At 35.4% G+C, this 17,664-nt stretch overlaps 1 protein-coding gene across 1 annotated transcript in view; it reads left to right on the top strand.

Moving 5' to 3' along the window:
- Positions 1-5,641, top strand: part of LOC101738220 (lachesin) — an 89,883-nt gene extending 84,242 nt beyond the window's left edge. Inside the window, exon 11 of the mRNA XM_012693316.4 lies at positions 1,697-5,641. Within this exon, the coding sequence (XP_012548770.1) occupies positions 1,697-1,923 (227 nt within the window). The 3' untranslated portion in view covers positions 1,924-5,641. The remainder of the gene's footprint in view (positions 1-1,696) is intronic.
- The last annotated feature ends 12,023 nt before the right edge of the window (positions 5,642-17,664 follow it).

Below are 17,664 nucleotides of genomic sequence, written 5' to 3'. Positions count from 1 at the left end.
AGGGATTCACCCGGTCGGCGGCATAATCGACAGATGTCAGCTGTCCCATCCCTCAGAATGTGCTTCCTATAGTTGTTCGTCCTGATAACCTGATCCTGTATTGCACAGACAAAACCCTCAGTTTCCCCAAAGAGGTCACCGAATCGCAGCCAGTGCACGGAGGCTTCTTTGTCCACGTGGGGCTCATGCAGTGCCTGAAAGAAGCGTCCGTGCAGCTCTTTCCCTTTCCATATGGCCTCACGGTCAGAGGTACTGAGTACCGCCGGTGATTGCCACCCGTCTCTGGCCAGGGCTAGTGGGGTCAGTCCTTTGTCGCATTCCATGACCTCTCTGTGCATCACACTGTCAGCCCTCGATAGGAAATATTCCCTGAGACTGCACACCCCACTGTTGTGCATGACCTTGGCGCTAAGTAGGCCCCGGCCACCACACTTCCGCGGAATGTACAATCTCATTACCGAGGACTTCGGGTGAAGCATCCTATGGAGGGTCATAATTGAGCGGACTTTTCTATCCAGGGCATCCAGTTCGGTCTGAGTCCACCTGAGCACGCCGAAGGTATACAACAGGACGGGCATCACCCAGCCGTTAAACGCCCTTGTCTTATTCACGCCCGACAAAAGGCTCTTACACACTTTTGTCAAACGTTCATAAAACACGTCGCATGCAGCCTGTTTGACGACCGCCACGTCAATACCTAAATTTTGCGACATGCCCAGGTACCGGTATGTTTCTCCCTCGGAGAGTGCCCGAAGGTTTATCCCATCGGATACAGGTAAACGATCCGATGAGACTATGCTCCCTCTCTCTACATGGAGAACCGCACACTTGTCGACTCCCAGCCTCATCCTAATGCGACTACTGAAATCACAAGTGATGTCAAGCAGTCGCCTGAGGCCTGCAGCATGAGGAGCGTACAACTTGAGGTCATCCATGTAGAACAAGTGGGACACCTTCAAGCCCCCCCTTCGGAACTGAAAGCCTGTCCTCGAAGCCTCCAGTAATGAACTGAGAGGATTCAGGGCCAGGCAAAACCACAATGGACTCAGACAATCACCCTGAAATATACCCCGATTCACCTTTATTCGGTCTTCTACAGCCGACAGCCGCACACCGGATAGACTAAGCATTGTACTCCATTGCCCCATACAGGCACCGAGGAAGTCTCGAACTGTATCGTCTATCTTATACAGCTCGAGGACCCTCTTCAGCCATTATTATTATTATTATTATTTTTTATTGCTTAGATGGGTGAACGAGCTCACAGCCCCCCTGGTGTTAAGTGGTTACTGGAGCCCATAGACACAATGTAAATGCGCCACCCACCTTGAGATACAAGTTCTAAGGTCTCAAGTATAGTTATAACGGCTGCCCCACCCTTCAAACCGAAACGCATTACTGCTTAACGGCAGAAATAGGCAGGGTGGTGGTACCCACCCGCGCGGACTCACAAGTGGTCCTACCACCAGTAAAAAAGGTCTTTCAACTTTAAATTAGTCTACTGTAAGGTTCACGTATTGTCGCTTAGTCACGTTTGCCTTTCAAGCGTCGATATGTTTTCAAAATTAAATAAATCAAAGCCAAAAATAATTATCATGTGAAACATTTTGCACAAAATTGCAACAAATTTATAACGGTCTGATAATTATATTAGTTGATCAACAACTTAATCGACGTAATGAATATTTATTTATAGATACAATGCAAAACGTGATAGAGCAGTCCGTTCTCGACAACAACTGGTTGCCAACTACCGAATCTGTTGCAGCAAGCATCGGTCCAGATTTTTCCCTAGCCACACTGATTCTGATTTCAATGTTGCCATACCTTTATTTTGTAACAAATAGTAGTTTTTATATTCTACCAACAATAATAAGCACAAATGCAATAATTATCAAAATGTTTTTGCAATCCGTAAGATGATAAGTTTTCATTAAATTCGATTTTAAAAATATCTATCGGTCAATTTGTTAATAGTTATTGTTTTATTTTACGTACATTCAAAACAACATTTGGATGACGCTTAAATGTTACGTATTTGCTGTAAATCAAAAGCGTATTGTTTGCTCCAATTACAATGGCTTTAACATTTAATTAAATACCAAAATTATCAAGTTAAATAATGTCATTATTTTAAGTGTAAAAACTCTATAATATCGTGCTATATTGGTTAATCATTTAACTTGTAATTAGCCTACACAAAATAGAACCAAAAAGAAAAGAGTAGAATATAAATAAAATTCCATGAAAAATGACTTCATCAACTACTTAGAACTTGGTTTGAGCGCTTGTGCTCCTTTGAGACCATTCTGGCGCACGTCAAGAGGCACTTTGACCACTTATACTTTGTACTACATGCATTAGTTGTGTAGCTTTCGGGTTGGCGATTGAATGAATCGCAACTAGGTTGCTAAGAATACGGGAACAAAACGGATGGCTGACCAAATGCTTAGTTTCGTCGTTCGTGCAAATTTGGACAAGCGCCTTTTCAAAACAATTAAATAGGGCCGGTCAACCGTGCTTATTTGATCTAAAAATAAGCATAAACGACCTGCTAATTGATTGATTGCTTGGTTTTCGAGTCACGATGAACAAAATAGCTTCCATCCGCACGTCAAACTACCAACCAATTGAACGGGTCATACAAATCAGACAATTTCTCTACAGGCTCTCTACCCTATAGGTCTGGATCTTAAAACATTTTACGATTTGTTAAATTTTTTCTACAACTCATCTGAGACTGATATTGGAAAATGAGATGAAGGTCACAGGAGGCTTCAAAATATGCGAATCAAATAAATTGCTGTTCAAAATACCCAAAATTTTACATAGACTATAAGTGTGGTATTTTACAATACGAATTAAATAAATTACTGGGGCATCTAAGTCGTTCTGGTATTCTATTTATGATAATATAACAAACGGCATGTAACTATCACTTAATAGAATAGATAAAAAAGCAGACTCTGTTTTTATTAGCATTGGACTTACGGCCCATGTGTGGTTCAGCGTGAAAGCTAGGTGCAACTCACATTTGTATTGTAATAACAGTTATTCGACTTTATAAAACTAACTAATCTGTTTCAGTCAATAGACCAAATAGGTAGAAGGGTAGACAGTTTGGAGCATACATTAACACCAAAACTCATATTAGAAAATTGTAGCAGTACCTCTGGGACGCCGATGTTGAAAACCCTTATTTTGCGAATCATATTGAGTCAGTCGTGGATGAACTCGGATCAGAGACTTCTCACAGTATAAACTTAGAGAGTGCTCCGGTGATTTAAATACTCATCTCAGCCTATGGCTGTCCAAGGCCGAACATAGGCCTCTTTAATCTCATTAATCTCTTAAGGTCCGTTGCCACCTGCATCCAACACAGATCCTGTTTTGGACACATCAAAAGAAAACTCGATGACAATTCAATATCAAGGATAAAGATTTAAAAGAAAAGATTCGTGAAGCGGAGCCTTAAATGTCTGATCGATCAAGTCACAAGGACAACAACTTGACACAAGATATTGATGGTGCTATGCCGCTGACCGTGGTAACTGACAACAGATTATCACGAAAAGTCTTAGTGGGATTTACCAAGTTGCTTAGGAACGAGCGAACGACTTGAGGACGGACTTGTTTTATAAAATCTACTAGTCTACTACTACTATCTAGTCAACTATTAACATTTGAAAAATATTGACATTTTTCATTGCTTAATTCAGTAATTAGCGATACCCGTGAGTTCTTAGGCCGCAAAAACTCTAACTTGAAATGCTAATTTCAATTAATAATCGTATCTGTTATGTACTCATAACGACTTATTGGCCAGAAAGCATTTCTTCCTTATTTATATTTTTTGATTCCATTTCCATTGAATTCCATACTTTGCCTTTACTATTTATTAGAGCGTTCTATTTTGAGTAGGCTTTCATTACGTACAAATATAATTAAGAACCGAATATTAATACACCGTGTTGTAAACACAAAAACTAATTATTTCAACGAAACGAACCTTTAATTACTTTACTTTTGTTCTCTGACACGTATTACTTTCTGACACGTTTTTTGACTTATTAAATAAACGTCTAATAATTTTATAAAACTCGAAACAAAATTTGTGAAAATAATTATTAATACTCGAAAACGTTTCACGCAGAAGAGACTTTTAATTTGTTGATTGATTGGGATTGGATTCTTTGAGTACCATGAGTCTGGCCGTTATCATAAATAAAGCAATATCAAGCTGGTGTTGCCATAACGCGAGCGCATTGTGCCGAACTCAATCACTTAACATAAGTTATAATACTTAAATTGGCAATACTATAATGAGGATATGATAAGTGGTCGTTTCAATTTGTACGTGAGTAAACTTTATTGAGTTATTAATTCGTATCTACTTTAAGAGAGTTTTTCATTCACCGACACGATAACGATTTGTCGTAACCCATTCACACTCACCGAAACGCTATCTGCGACGATATATCGGAATGTTATGCCCGTTATCATAAAAGTGCCGGTTGGTCCACACATATTTGACATATTTGAAATGCTACAACATCGCTGCTCGCCGATCTTGCGGGTGAACGAAAAAAAAAAACTTTAACTATTATAATTTGCTAGTTACCTGTAAATATTCCAGAATATACTAGATTCGTAATTTTGCTTCTGTCCATTCTTCACTCACATGAAGACGGTGGATGTCAATCTTTTTAAAATTTAAAAGCGTTAAGTTTTACTATCTTCGTGTAAATGATAATAATATTAAAAAAACCGCTGAAAATAGCTTACAGAAATTTAGTGAACCAAAGCAGTATCTTTTACCTAGATAATTTCACGATATCTTAATCTAAAGCATATCAAGTATAAATAAAATTGTAAATAATAAAGTAAGGACGCTGAAGTTCTGAGGAATTAGTCTATAAGTTTTCACGACAGCTGTCTGAAAAAAAAACGTTTTTAAGTTGAAACCATAATAAGAATTTTGCATTACACTGCATTACTTTGTTTTTCGACACTAGCGTAAGAGACAAACGCCGTGTGAGTTACATCGCTTTTAAATCATACGAATATTCACCGAATGTTCCAATTTCGATCGTAATAACTGACTCTTTAAGATTTAAATTCATTTTCATGTTTGACATTTTTTCTTACGTTTTAGTATTGACATGAAAAATATATCTGTTGTTTTTTTTTTTATATAAAGCTCATTAGTACATACCAAACTAAAACAACATGTTCACATACAGATGAAAAAACATATTTATATAGGCGATAGTAGATAAGCGATTTTGACTTTGTGTTTGTCTTACCACTTAAAATTAAATTATCATAATTTATAACTCTTTTAATTTTGTACATTTTGTATATGAATACAATTGTATATTTAACAAACGATTGATAATAATACTTTAAAATGTTTTTTAAGACTACCAAATCGTCTGGAGCTCATTAGAAATATTTTTTTTTCATTTCACAATAACCTAAGGTTTCTTTTAAATAAGCGTTATTTAGTTTTAGGCGAAATGTTGTGTATATATGGGAAGATAATTGTAATAATTACATTGTAATTGTAATTGATGAAGAAAACTAAGAAAGCGGCTGCGTGACGATGTGAATATTATTGATAATAAACGATTTCTAAATATCTCAGTGTATTATTTGAATCTTCGTTCTTTTAATATTATGAAATGTAGTCGTGTGATAATAGTCTGGTTATATCACTTACTATTAAAGCAAACTAGATCTTAACAGTGATGAAAGAACCATGTCTTTACGCCTGTTTTGCATACGGTTGGTAAAGATTTTTTAGCAACCCAGCTCCTCAATGAAATCCGTTAGCCGGTTCGGGTTACTGACACCCTGTAGGAGCTACCTCGATGAGCGATTCCTTTGTATTTTACTGATGGAAGCGTTCTATGGGCCCACATGGATGTCACCATCCCTGTCTATTTCTGCCATGAAGCAGTTATGCATTCCACTTTGAAGAGTGGAACTATGCGACTGAAACCGTTCTCGCCGAACCCGTTGCTTGCGACGAAGGGCTCGACGAGTAAATTAACCCATATGAAATAGCCTCTCAAGGCTATCAGCATAAGAAAAAAATTCATGACTCAAGATTGGTCGCAGCATTCATATTGTTATTACTGTGACCTCTGATGGTTATTAGCACTAGCTAGACAGTGACCTCATTTATCCAATTATGCCTTGAAGAAATAAAAAAGCCCAAGTTCACGACAAAAAAACGAATCGCTTAGACTGCCTGCAAAACAGCCGTGGATCGATGAAGACTTTGGCGCATTTGTTTAGGGCCTTAACGCGCCTCGCCCTAGTCGTGTAGGAGTCGTTGTCACCCAAATCCAACACGCAGGCCGCCTTGAAGACGGTGGGCGTCGCACCGTTTTCAAAACACGGATACGTTTCACGATTAATTTTTTTAAACGCTACAACATATATCTCTTAAAATGCGATTCGTGAATCACTCGGGTGAGCCGCAAGCACATTTCATTCCGATCTCAAAATGCACAATGCTTTATTTAATAACACCTCTTTAACTTTGAACTAACCAAAGTCGAAGCGACTAGAGTAAAATCTTTTTTTTTTTTACATCATTAATTCGTTTTGGATTGTCAATTACAATTTTAGGACGTGCACGTGTAGTCCTCATTTTAAAGCCGGATAAACAATACACGTCACTAACATAATTTTGACTGTAAAATATAACTTGGACGTGATAACCCTTGTCACATTATTTATTGTGTTGTCAAGACGAACATAACCACAGTGCAGTAAGCAACAGTCTGTCAGTTATATCGAAATCAAACCTTAAGTTATAGGAAATACTATAATTTCTCATTTCGTATTACTGACTACATTTGAATTTACTGGTTGTTTTTTTTGGGTGGTACTTAAAACTTTACAACTTTTTTTTTTGGTTCCACAGAACGATAGAATTTAGTCACTTTAAAATTCAACTGAAATAGAAAAAAAGAGTACTGTATTGAAATCACCTTTCTGCTTTCGAACATAACTTGTATAAGGTCGCTTGTGTTAAAAGTCGTCACAGATAAACAGATTTTCTTTTTAAATAACATATTTTAAACACAAATAAAAACAATGTATTTAAAATTTAAAAAACAAACTAATAATATAAATACAAAAAAGTCCTATCTTTATTCCTCTACTTTTTATTTCTGAGAAGAGAAACTCAGTCTTGATCAATGTTGGTAAATTATCTATATATTAATACGTGAATAAAAGTTTGTACTCCTTTTACAAAAAAAAATACGCAGACGGAGGAGAATGAAATTTTCCAGTTGTAGAGACGGAGTGTAGAAAGCTAATAATAATATGTTTTTTAAATTATGCATAACAAATACATTTAATTAATAAAAAAACATTACACACACTACCGTGTATTTGACACACACACACACACACGCCTATATACTCTTTTTTTATTGGTAAAGTCTGTGGTCAAATTGAGAATAGATTAATTAATGTTTGTCTTGAAAAATATTTGTCTATAGTGGCGAAATCTGTGAATAAAGAACAATGATGATTATAGAAATGTGACAATAGAGTCAAAGTAATGTTCAGACTTAAAATTTAAATGAATTATGGTCGAGTTTCGACCGTTGGGCGACCATTAGTGTCGGTAAATGTATGTAAATGAAACACCGTTCTGTTAAAACCACTATACATGCCTCTTGTTGTACTTAAAAAGTCTTCGATTTGCCTTGAATTATACATAATTTCATCCTTTTGTTGCTTAAGTGCCTTTACGAGCCCTGACCCAGCTTGTCTTAATTGATTAGTGGAGTACATAGGCATCACTACGTGAATTTCACCACCCATCTTATCATATATAGCCTAAGACTCGACTGATTAGTATTACGACTATCGGATAGCCGCTATCCCAGGTTATAAGCTGGACTGCATCGCTACTTCACGCCACAAATAGGCAGAGTGGTGATACACACTCGTACCAGCTCACAAGATCCCCTACCATAACGTGATTAGATAAGATTTACAAGTTCATATATTTCAAAACAAGCACAAAACATTTATAAATGTAAACAAAATGACAAATAAAGTTGGCTCGATATACAAACTTCGCGCTAAGTTCCTTTTTTAAATAATGGTATTTTTTAAAAGGTGAGAAAGGCATAACATACATCATACGCTAGGACTAGGTACACCTTATTCCTAATTGTTAAGGTTAGTTTTTCTTAAAAAAAAAATGACACTGAAATTCCATTGCATTTCATTCACGTGCATTGTTAGTTGAACATTATTTTAACTCACTTTCTTGGATGTCTGTTCGGGTCGAGTTTTGTAATTGATTTAAACTAACTTCGCTAGAGACTTTTGAACATCCATACATTATTATGTAGCTCATAATTGGATGAGAGTGCAAGGAAAAAAGAAATTGTTTATTTCATTTTAAAACAATGGTCTTGCTATTTGCCGTTTTAATAACAATATGACTGTCACCGTACTGCAAAAATTTAGACTGTGGTATATTTAAACCCAAACTAGACGCACCATTACGTGACTCTTTGTAATGCAAATATTAGGCCGAAAAACAATTTAAATGTTAATTTATTTGTTGTACGATAAACTAAGAACTTTTTCATTCTGGACAAGCTGGTGGAAAATTAAAAAGGAACCATTGAGGACTACTTTGATTCGTTAAGACATGAAATTTTAGACGAAAATATCGTTAGATTCCCGAAAACGTAACATAATTTAATTTTGGAAGAAATACTAATATTTAGTGTTCTATTTATGGCTAGAGTATATTATGATAAAGCGCATTCCTGCCACGGAGAAATCTGTTAACCCGGTTCGAAGGGCAACAGCCATAAAAGAAGTATTTAGGTTTTGACTAGATGTTACTGGTTATAGAACGTCTGGTGAGTTCCCACGGATAGATACCACCACCCTGCCTATTTCTGCCGTTAAACAGTGAATGTGGTTTCGGTTTGAAGCGTGGGGCAGCCGTTGTATTGTAAAAACAGAGACGTTAGAACTCATATCTCAAGGTAACTACTTAACATCAGGTGGGCCGTGAGCTCGTCCACCCACCTAGGCTATAAAAAAAAGATGTCTCGGAGTGACAGGCGGAATATACAATAAACTAGGCGAACTAATTTTCACGAATCTGTGCAATAAGTGTGTAGCTTTTTGTTGGTCAATTAACGGGTTCTCGGAAGCATTGATAAACACAAATACATTTTTGAACTTTGATTACCAAAGAGAGCTTATCTTGCATAATAATAAATTATCTGGATACAATCAGAACATTAAGATGCAGCTTTAGATTACGAACTGTTATCTACATGTGTCTTCAAGAGTTCGGTAATCGTTAATAATCTATATATTAATACGTGAAGCAAAAACTTTGTATCCCTTTTTACGGAAATTGCGCGGACGGAGGAGTATGAAATTCCCCACACTTATAGAGAATATAGAGAAGAAGTGCACAGTGCTAATATTTTTTTAAATAAAAGATACATTAAATCAATAAAGAAAAACTTGCACACACTACATACCATGTATTTGACCCACACACGCATGCATACTATTTATTGTCAAACTTTTGTTCTTGGCGACTGTTGTCAAATTGAGAATAGATTAAATATTGTTTGCCTTTGTTAATATTTTTTATAGTGTAGTTTTGGCGAAATTTGTGATTATAGAAGTACAAAATACAATCATAATAGTGTACAAACTTACAATTCCAATTAATTATAGTCGAATTTCGACTACGGCAGGACCTCTAGTAATAATAATAATAATTGTGGTACTGTACTCCAAACTATAGTTACTTGAATAAAAATAAAAATCTTACCCACAACAACCATATATATGTTCGACAATAATTTTAACATAATATTACTTTAGTTAAACTATTCAATTGTTCTGTGTGAAATGAAAAGTCTGGCAAAATTTCTTTTAAAAAAAAACAGTAATATTCAAATGCCGACGAAAAAGGTCTTAATTAATTGAATATCTTCGATCTTAATCGACTGTGACAGCGAAAAGTTTAAAATATTTAAAACATCGTAAACAATACAGACATACCTACTTCAAAACCGTAAAAGTATTTTTAATTAAGAATAACTTTATTCAACAGCCAACTCTCGAAATCACAAAGCGACAACAATACATTTACATAACACAACACATGACGCCTTTAAATTCTCTGCTTTGTTTCCCAAAGGAGGCTTATTGTAACACCCATCAAATTAATCGTTCTCTTTTCTCGTGCGATACCCATTGTGGCTAACAGTCGCGCAATTTGTTTTGTATTCCAAATCCCTGTAGGCATATTTACCGTAGACAATTACTAAATTAGATTCATCTAATTTATTATTTGTAAGGCTTCCAAGGTTAACGTAAATGGCCAGTACTGCACTTTCTGCATTCAGCTCGTAGCTTATAGGTAGTCCTTGTCTTGGGATTTACTAACGTTACGCGCCATCTGGATTGTTGCCACTTGATAAACTTGTGGGTCAAAGAGCCATCTCTTCTATGACCAATGCACCTCTTTGTAATCAGCTTTGCAATTCTTCCGGTTTTATCTTCTAGCTACCATCAACTCCGAATTTATTGTTCGATCCTCGACCATAAAACTTTTCATTCTTATTTCAATGTTTTTCCCATCTGATGATGTCTGTTGTGAAAGACCACGTCTCAATTCGTCTGCAATCAATTACCGTTGGCAACACATACACTGATCAAAGTCTTGAACGCGATATTAGTGACGAAAAAAATTATATGTTGCTTCCCAAATACTACCCATACAGTTCTATTCAAAGATAGACCTTATTCTCCAGGTTAGACTTCCATCTAACTCTAACGCCTAACTCGCGTATTATGGAGTGTCCACTTCCAACCAGTTCGTTAATAGCATCGAGATAGAACTGATAAATATCGCGAATGAAATTGTATTTTACGATTGTATTTTAAATTCTAAGTCAAAATATTCTTAGATCGATAGATTCTCGACTTTCTACCAACTAGTCATCACGACGTTAGGTAATAAATTCTCCAAAATGCGCGACCGTTATCGCTGAAACATAAAATACAAAATAAATTGTATTTGAAAAATTGAATTCTATTACGATAACTGCCCAATAAAGTTGTCTCAGAGTTATGGAATAGAATTTAGTTGTGAAATCCTTGCACAAGCTGTCTGGTCACGCTCTCTCTATACTTCTTGTTATTGCTATATTTTAAATCTATTTATTTTACTGTCTATATTCTTTACCTTAAAATCAGCAAAATTACACTTAATATCGTATTTAATGGTGAATGGTAATATCGTATTTCATTGATGAATGAAAGGCGATTGCATGCAGCAGGGATGCGAATGTTGCGGTGGATGTGTGGAGTAACGAGAATGGATATAATACGGAATGAATATGTTAGAGGAAGTCTGAAAGTGGCACCTGTGACAGAGAAGCTGAGAAGTGCGCGTTTCGGATGGTATGGACATGTGATGAGACGAAATGAAAATGAGGTTGGTAAGAAAATGTTAACTATGAATGTGGAAGGATATAGAGGAAGAGGAAGACCTAAGAAGAAATGGATGGATTACGTGAAATACGATATGGATAAGAGGGGAGTGAGCGAAGAAATGGTATATAATAGAAGAGTATGGAAGGAGAAAATATGTTGCGCCGACCCCAGGTAACTGGGAGAAGGGCAGGAGAATGATGATGATGATCGTATTTAATGGTGACTTCAACAACGAAAATCTTCGTGTTTCATATTTTCGAGTCTGCAGGGCTAGGTACCATCGATTTACCAATTGACAAGTCGAAGAAAAAGAACATAAAAATAGGTAATAGTTTGAAAATTGCCTTTGAATAAAATAAAATAAACATAAATTAATTATTGAATAAAATTAACTGATTCAAAACAAATGTGCCGTGACTTTGTCTGCGAACTATTACAAAAAACTCTTTGAACTTAATAATTTTCCTTCGAAGTTTTGATAACAGTAAAACTATAATATTAATTAGCGTATTCACATTACACGTGGAACGTAATTTCTATTGAATCCCCTCGACGTTTTAAGACTTTGACAGGTCGAACTCTTCATTGATTATAAAGAATCCTTAAAAGTATTTTAACACATTTATGTAGGGGACATAAATGTGTTCATAATATATAATAAATGTTCGTAAGTGCTTATTTCTAGCAACATTAACCACAATTAACTTATTTAATACTGTAAATAATGATGAGAGCGATTATTGATTTCGAAGAAAACAATTAACAACTTAATTTTAGCTGCAGAAAAAAACAGATTTCTCTTAAACCTGGGTGTGAATATAAAAATCGTTTTCTGAATATGAAACGATATTTCTTTTTCTATCAAATTAAGTTAAAACTATCATGATCCGACAACTTTTTTTAGAGGCCCAAACGCCCTAAGAAAATGGGCATTGTCCTTTACAGAAAACCGACATCCAAAAATCATTTGTTTTTTCATTTCCCGAAATCTATGCGTACCAAATACATTTTTCCAGGAATGTATGTATGATTTAATAATAAAATAACCATTTAAGTATTAATACCATCGTATAATTAGTGAACATATTGTACATCGAATTTGGCTACCGAATATCTCAAACAATGCATTGTTAACGTTCCTAAATACGATATCATAATGTTTACTATAGATGGAGAATAATGGCTCAAATTCTCTTATCCCAATTAAAATACCACATATATTCTCAAGATATCAAATAATACTGCTGGAGCATTTCTAGTTGATCTAAGTTCTATGGACATAGACAGCGACACAACTTCAAAACTCACCTAGGATAAATACAAATTTCAAATAATTTCAGCTAACTTAAAATAAGACGGAAGTAGAAGAGATTAAGTAGGAAAATCAGATGCAGTAACCACTACTACAAATTAATGATACGGTAATGTAGCAGTTTGGAGAATTGAATTAGCAGCCGAACTGACTATCGTCATGTTTTCAATCGTTTTTCGTGTTAATCGTGTCGTAAGGCTTAAATTGCCTTAATCGTTGTCAGACTTACCCATGACAAAGGTAGAACTAGCTACAAAATCTGCAACGTATTCTAATCTGACCCAAAAGACTAATTATAACGATTCTTTTTACAAACATTATGAAATGATGTTTTCATTCATTCCTTTCCACGTTCATGTACATGTTATGTTTCACTCAAATCAAACATCGACTTAAATAAATGAAGCCGTGTTAAGCATTATGTTATTCAAATCACGAACGATTCGCATTTATTCAAGTCTGGTATAGCATGAGACAAGTACAAAGTTGTTGTGGTATCGACGCAAACGCGGAGCTCACATCCACTTATCACAGACGTGTGGGTTAGCTGCAAATACTTTTTTTAGTATAAATTTATTTTCAAAGGAGCTATGATATAGATATTATAAAGACGGTCTTTATAGCCGTGAGGAAGCATTGTGCATCGAGTGGTCAACATTTCAAATTAGACACGACCTTCAGCAATGAAAAGACCGACTTAGAAGAAGAACATTAAATGCGGGTTTTATTTTTATTAAATGATGTTCTTCCTATATTATGGCTATCCTTCGTTATCCTTCATTCGTCTACATACATTAATTAGTTAGGTAATTCATTACAAAAAATGGTGTCTGAATACGGAATTGAATACCGGCGTTGTCGCTTTACTCGATACATGAGTATGTCCTATCCTTGAGGCCACGAAGATTCCACTAGTTTAGTATTATATTATAAAGAATATATTTAAATTTGTAGTATTTATCTTCACCCTTTTGATCTTCGCAAGCTTCTGCGAAAATGAGACTGCCGACTACTTTTCTCTTCCTGTTTACTTTCTGCGAAGCAAAGGAAATTGTTTTACTGTGAAAAAGTTAAATGAAAGAAACGAAATATTCAGGTAGCTAGTAGCCGCCACGTTATTTCGAGCAATGAAAAAAAAAAGTCAAATTTTTCGAGGTAATCGAGGAACAACAACAACAAAAAAACTCTACCGCAAAAACAAACAAAACTTTTCAGAAGTCACGCAAAGAATTAATCCTGAGGCTTTGTAACGAATATAATTATAACACCGATGTTCTCCGTAAACATTTTGTTTGAATCTTTTGTTTCAACGTTATTAATTTATTTCAGTAGTAAAATTAAACGTTATGCTGTAATAAGATTAATTCGAAATACACTTCGCTTTCGAGTTGATTCACGAACGAAGAATATTTAATTTTATCCGACCACGGTAGCTATAATTCGCTGTAACGGGGATATTAAAGGCGCAATAAGGATGCTCCAGATAGAGTATAAATATAGACCCCAGATTAGCTTTGGAACATTTTCTCGTTTTTTGACGTATGTACATTGAAGTACCTCAGGGGATTTGGATCGTACGGGTATAATGATTGGCAGCATTTGACAGAGAGGCTTAAAATTTTCCATCTGAGAGCGGCATTACAATAATTTAAACAGAGGTGAATTTGGATTTGCGAAAAACCATTTTTATTTATTGTAAACTCTGAGTTTTATTAAACAACGTGTAATTTCAAAAGATCGTGACGAAATTCGATGTGTCCTTCCAAGTTCCAGTGTCTATATCAATCGATTCTAGACCATTATGAACATTTAAATTTGCATGGGCTTATCAGAAACACAACTGAAAGTCAAATGAGAAATGAAGAGACTTCTGCCGTAAGCATTACATAGGCAGCAGTAAGGTTTTTTAAATTTTTTTATTACTTAGATGGGTGGAGGAGCTTACAGCCCACCTGGTGTTAAGTGGTTACTGGAGCCCATAGAAATCTACAACGTAAACGCGCCACCCACCTTACGATATAAGTTCTAAGGTCTCAGTATACTTACAACGGCTGTCCCACCCTTCAAACCGAAACGCATTACTGCTTCACGGCAGAAATAGGCAGGGTGGTGGTACCTACCCGTGCGGATTCACAAGAGGTCCTACCACCAGTAAGGTATCTATTTGCCGCAAAAAAAAACTAATTTTTTTTACTTACTTAATCAAAGATATCTCGTATTGAAAAAGTGTTATAAAACCACTTTTAAAATAAATACAGAGTGCTTATCTGCGTGTCGCCGTACAAATTCACGTACTCGCGTCAATAATAAATACGCGTCCACCGCAAAGGGACGAATAATTGTTCTATTTGTTCGGACGCAGATTGAAGAGGGTCTGTGGTTCTCGTTATTTATTTATTCTGTGTCAGCCGTCCTGAGTGCGGACCTGGCGTTCATCGTGTGCGACCCTTGATTAGTTCCACGATCATTGGACTTTATTCTAGTGCAGTGCGCGCCTATCGATTCCAATAATATTTGGTTTGGACGTGGACTAATATTGGGTTCGGGTTTTTCGGCTAGTTTTTCGTATAACATTTTTTTTTTTTTGTATTAAACAAAACTTCAGATGTGTTATGAAAAAATTTACTTTTAAATTCCCTGTAAAAGACGGCCTAGTATGTTACGTCACTAACTTTTGCTGGAAATAAAATAATGAAATATTACTGGCTAAAATTAAAAATGACATATTTTGGTTAAACCGTTTTAAAGCGAAATCACAATAGCTGTCTTCAATTAGGAGTAAAACGTACAAATCTGTTCAAAATGTTAAAATAAAATAATTCTAAGAATCACACAATGCTCTATTTAAAAAAAAATCACAAATACCGCGATACAAATGGTACTCGACCAAACAAATACAATTTATTGTAATTGACAATAATAAATTTGTCGAGATATAATTTAATCTGTGTTCGCGAAAGTTAATTTACCCTAAAATCCTGCTTCGGCACTAATCAGATTACACTGCAGCAGCAGATGGTGAATATAACTGAAGACTTTAAAAATACGACTTACGAAGTGCCAGCAAAAGCGTCGTAAACTCGGAAACTTTAAACTCGGAGGGTGTCATCTAGATTGTCAATTTTCATAAAGTTTTCACGAGAAATCTTCGCCGTTTTGTATTAAATTATGTCGCGGAAGAGTGTTTAAGATAGCTTAGGATAGGATTTAATGGATTTGAATTTTATACCACTAGCAGGTTTTCTCTTAACAATAAACTTAGAAAGATCCTGGAGTGGCGACCACGTACTGGCAAGCGCAGTGTGGGACGGCCACCTACTAGATGGACCGACGACCTAGTAAAAAGCGCTGGGTCTCGTTGGATGCAGGTGGCAATGGACCGGTCGCACTGGAAATCTATTGGAGAGGCCTATGTTCAGCAGTGGACGGCGATAGGCTGAAATGATGATGATGATGATGATCAGGTTTTCTGAAATGAAACTTGAATCTTATCCCCGTATTTGATTTTTGTAAGGAAGTAATTTAATTTCTGCGTCAAAAAGTAAAACGCCCGATTTCTGATATATAAATCAAGATTTTGGGAATGACAGCTACAAAGGTTTTTTTTGCTAGGTGATGTTAATACTGTCTGAATCCAATGTTGTTGTTTGGAAATTTTCTAATGTTGTTAGCGCGATACAAGTTTTGTCAAACACTAAAAGATATTTAGGTATTCTATAATATCTATTGCCACATCACACTTTTTTAATATAAAAAAATCGAATTACTTTCTTGTGCACTTAACTTGCCAATGACATTAAAATTTAATATGAATAGAATAATGAGGGGTAACAGAGATTTTTTGGTACACATTTCATTTGATAAAAACGGGTTTCTCATTTATAAAAATTTGAATATAAATTCACCGAAATTAAAAAATTTAACCGAAAAATTTTCTCTCTCTTATCTCCTTTACCAGTGCAAGTTTTAAGAGGTTTTAAATTAAATGAGCATACTTAACTCGGAATGTTTAACAACATTTTACTCCCACCGGGCAGTAAAACGTCTTGACGTAAATTAAGCTAACTTCAAACCATTTAGAACTAACCAGGGTATGGAATTAACCAAAAACATGTAACAACTATGAAAAAATCATATTAATTTATAATTTGCGTAATTACTGATGGTATTACTGGTAGTAGGACCTCTTGTGAGTCTGCACGGGTGGTGGTACCTACCTGGAAAGGAATGTACCACCACCACCCGTGCAGACCTGGAAAGGAATTGAAAAACGACATTCTAACTAAGACAAAACATTTTCCAACATTTCCTTGATTGGGTGCTGTCAAGTGATTTCCTTATTTTTGTGTATAGCTATCTATTTTTTTTGGAGTAATAGTTCCAATAATAGTTATATTTATCAAAAGTCGATGACTATAAAAGAGAATATGTAACAGATAAAACGTAACTAAGCTTTGAGGTTTTGATGATTATTCTATGATAATCACTCACCGATTCCAAGAAATCTATATTTCGTGGAATTTCGGTCATTGTCCGAACAGAAGTATTCAGAATAATAAATTATCATTTAACATATTTTACTTGTACTCGAATTTCTGTACGTAATTACGTAATAGATACGTTCAAAAATCTGATTTGTGAGGGTATCACAGACCTAACACAGATGGCGTGTGAATATTTTTTAACAAATTGGTGTTTTCCTAGTATACTTTAAGTAGGTTTTTTAAGGAATTAGTAATTTGGATCTCTCCTACATGAAAATACATGTAAAATTTACCGAAAAGTAAAATAAAATATAAGTTAAAAAAAATCAAAGCCAATTCAGTAAT

Source organism: Bombyx mori, chromosome 21 (assembly GCF_030269925.1).
Source record: "Bombyx mori chromosome 21, ASM3026992v2".
Classification (NCBI taxonomy): domain Eukaryota; kingdom Metazoa; phylum Arthropoda; class Insecta; order Lepidoptera; family Bombycidae; genus Bombyx; species Bombyx mori.
The sequence above is the reverse complement of the archived record's forward strand: the minus strand, read 5'-3'. Positions and strand labels throughout refer to the sequence as shown.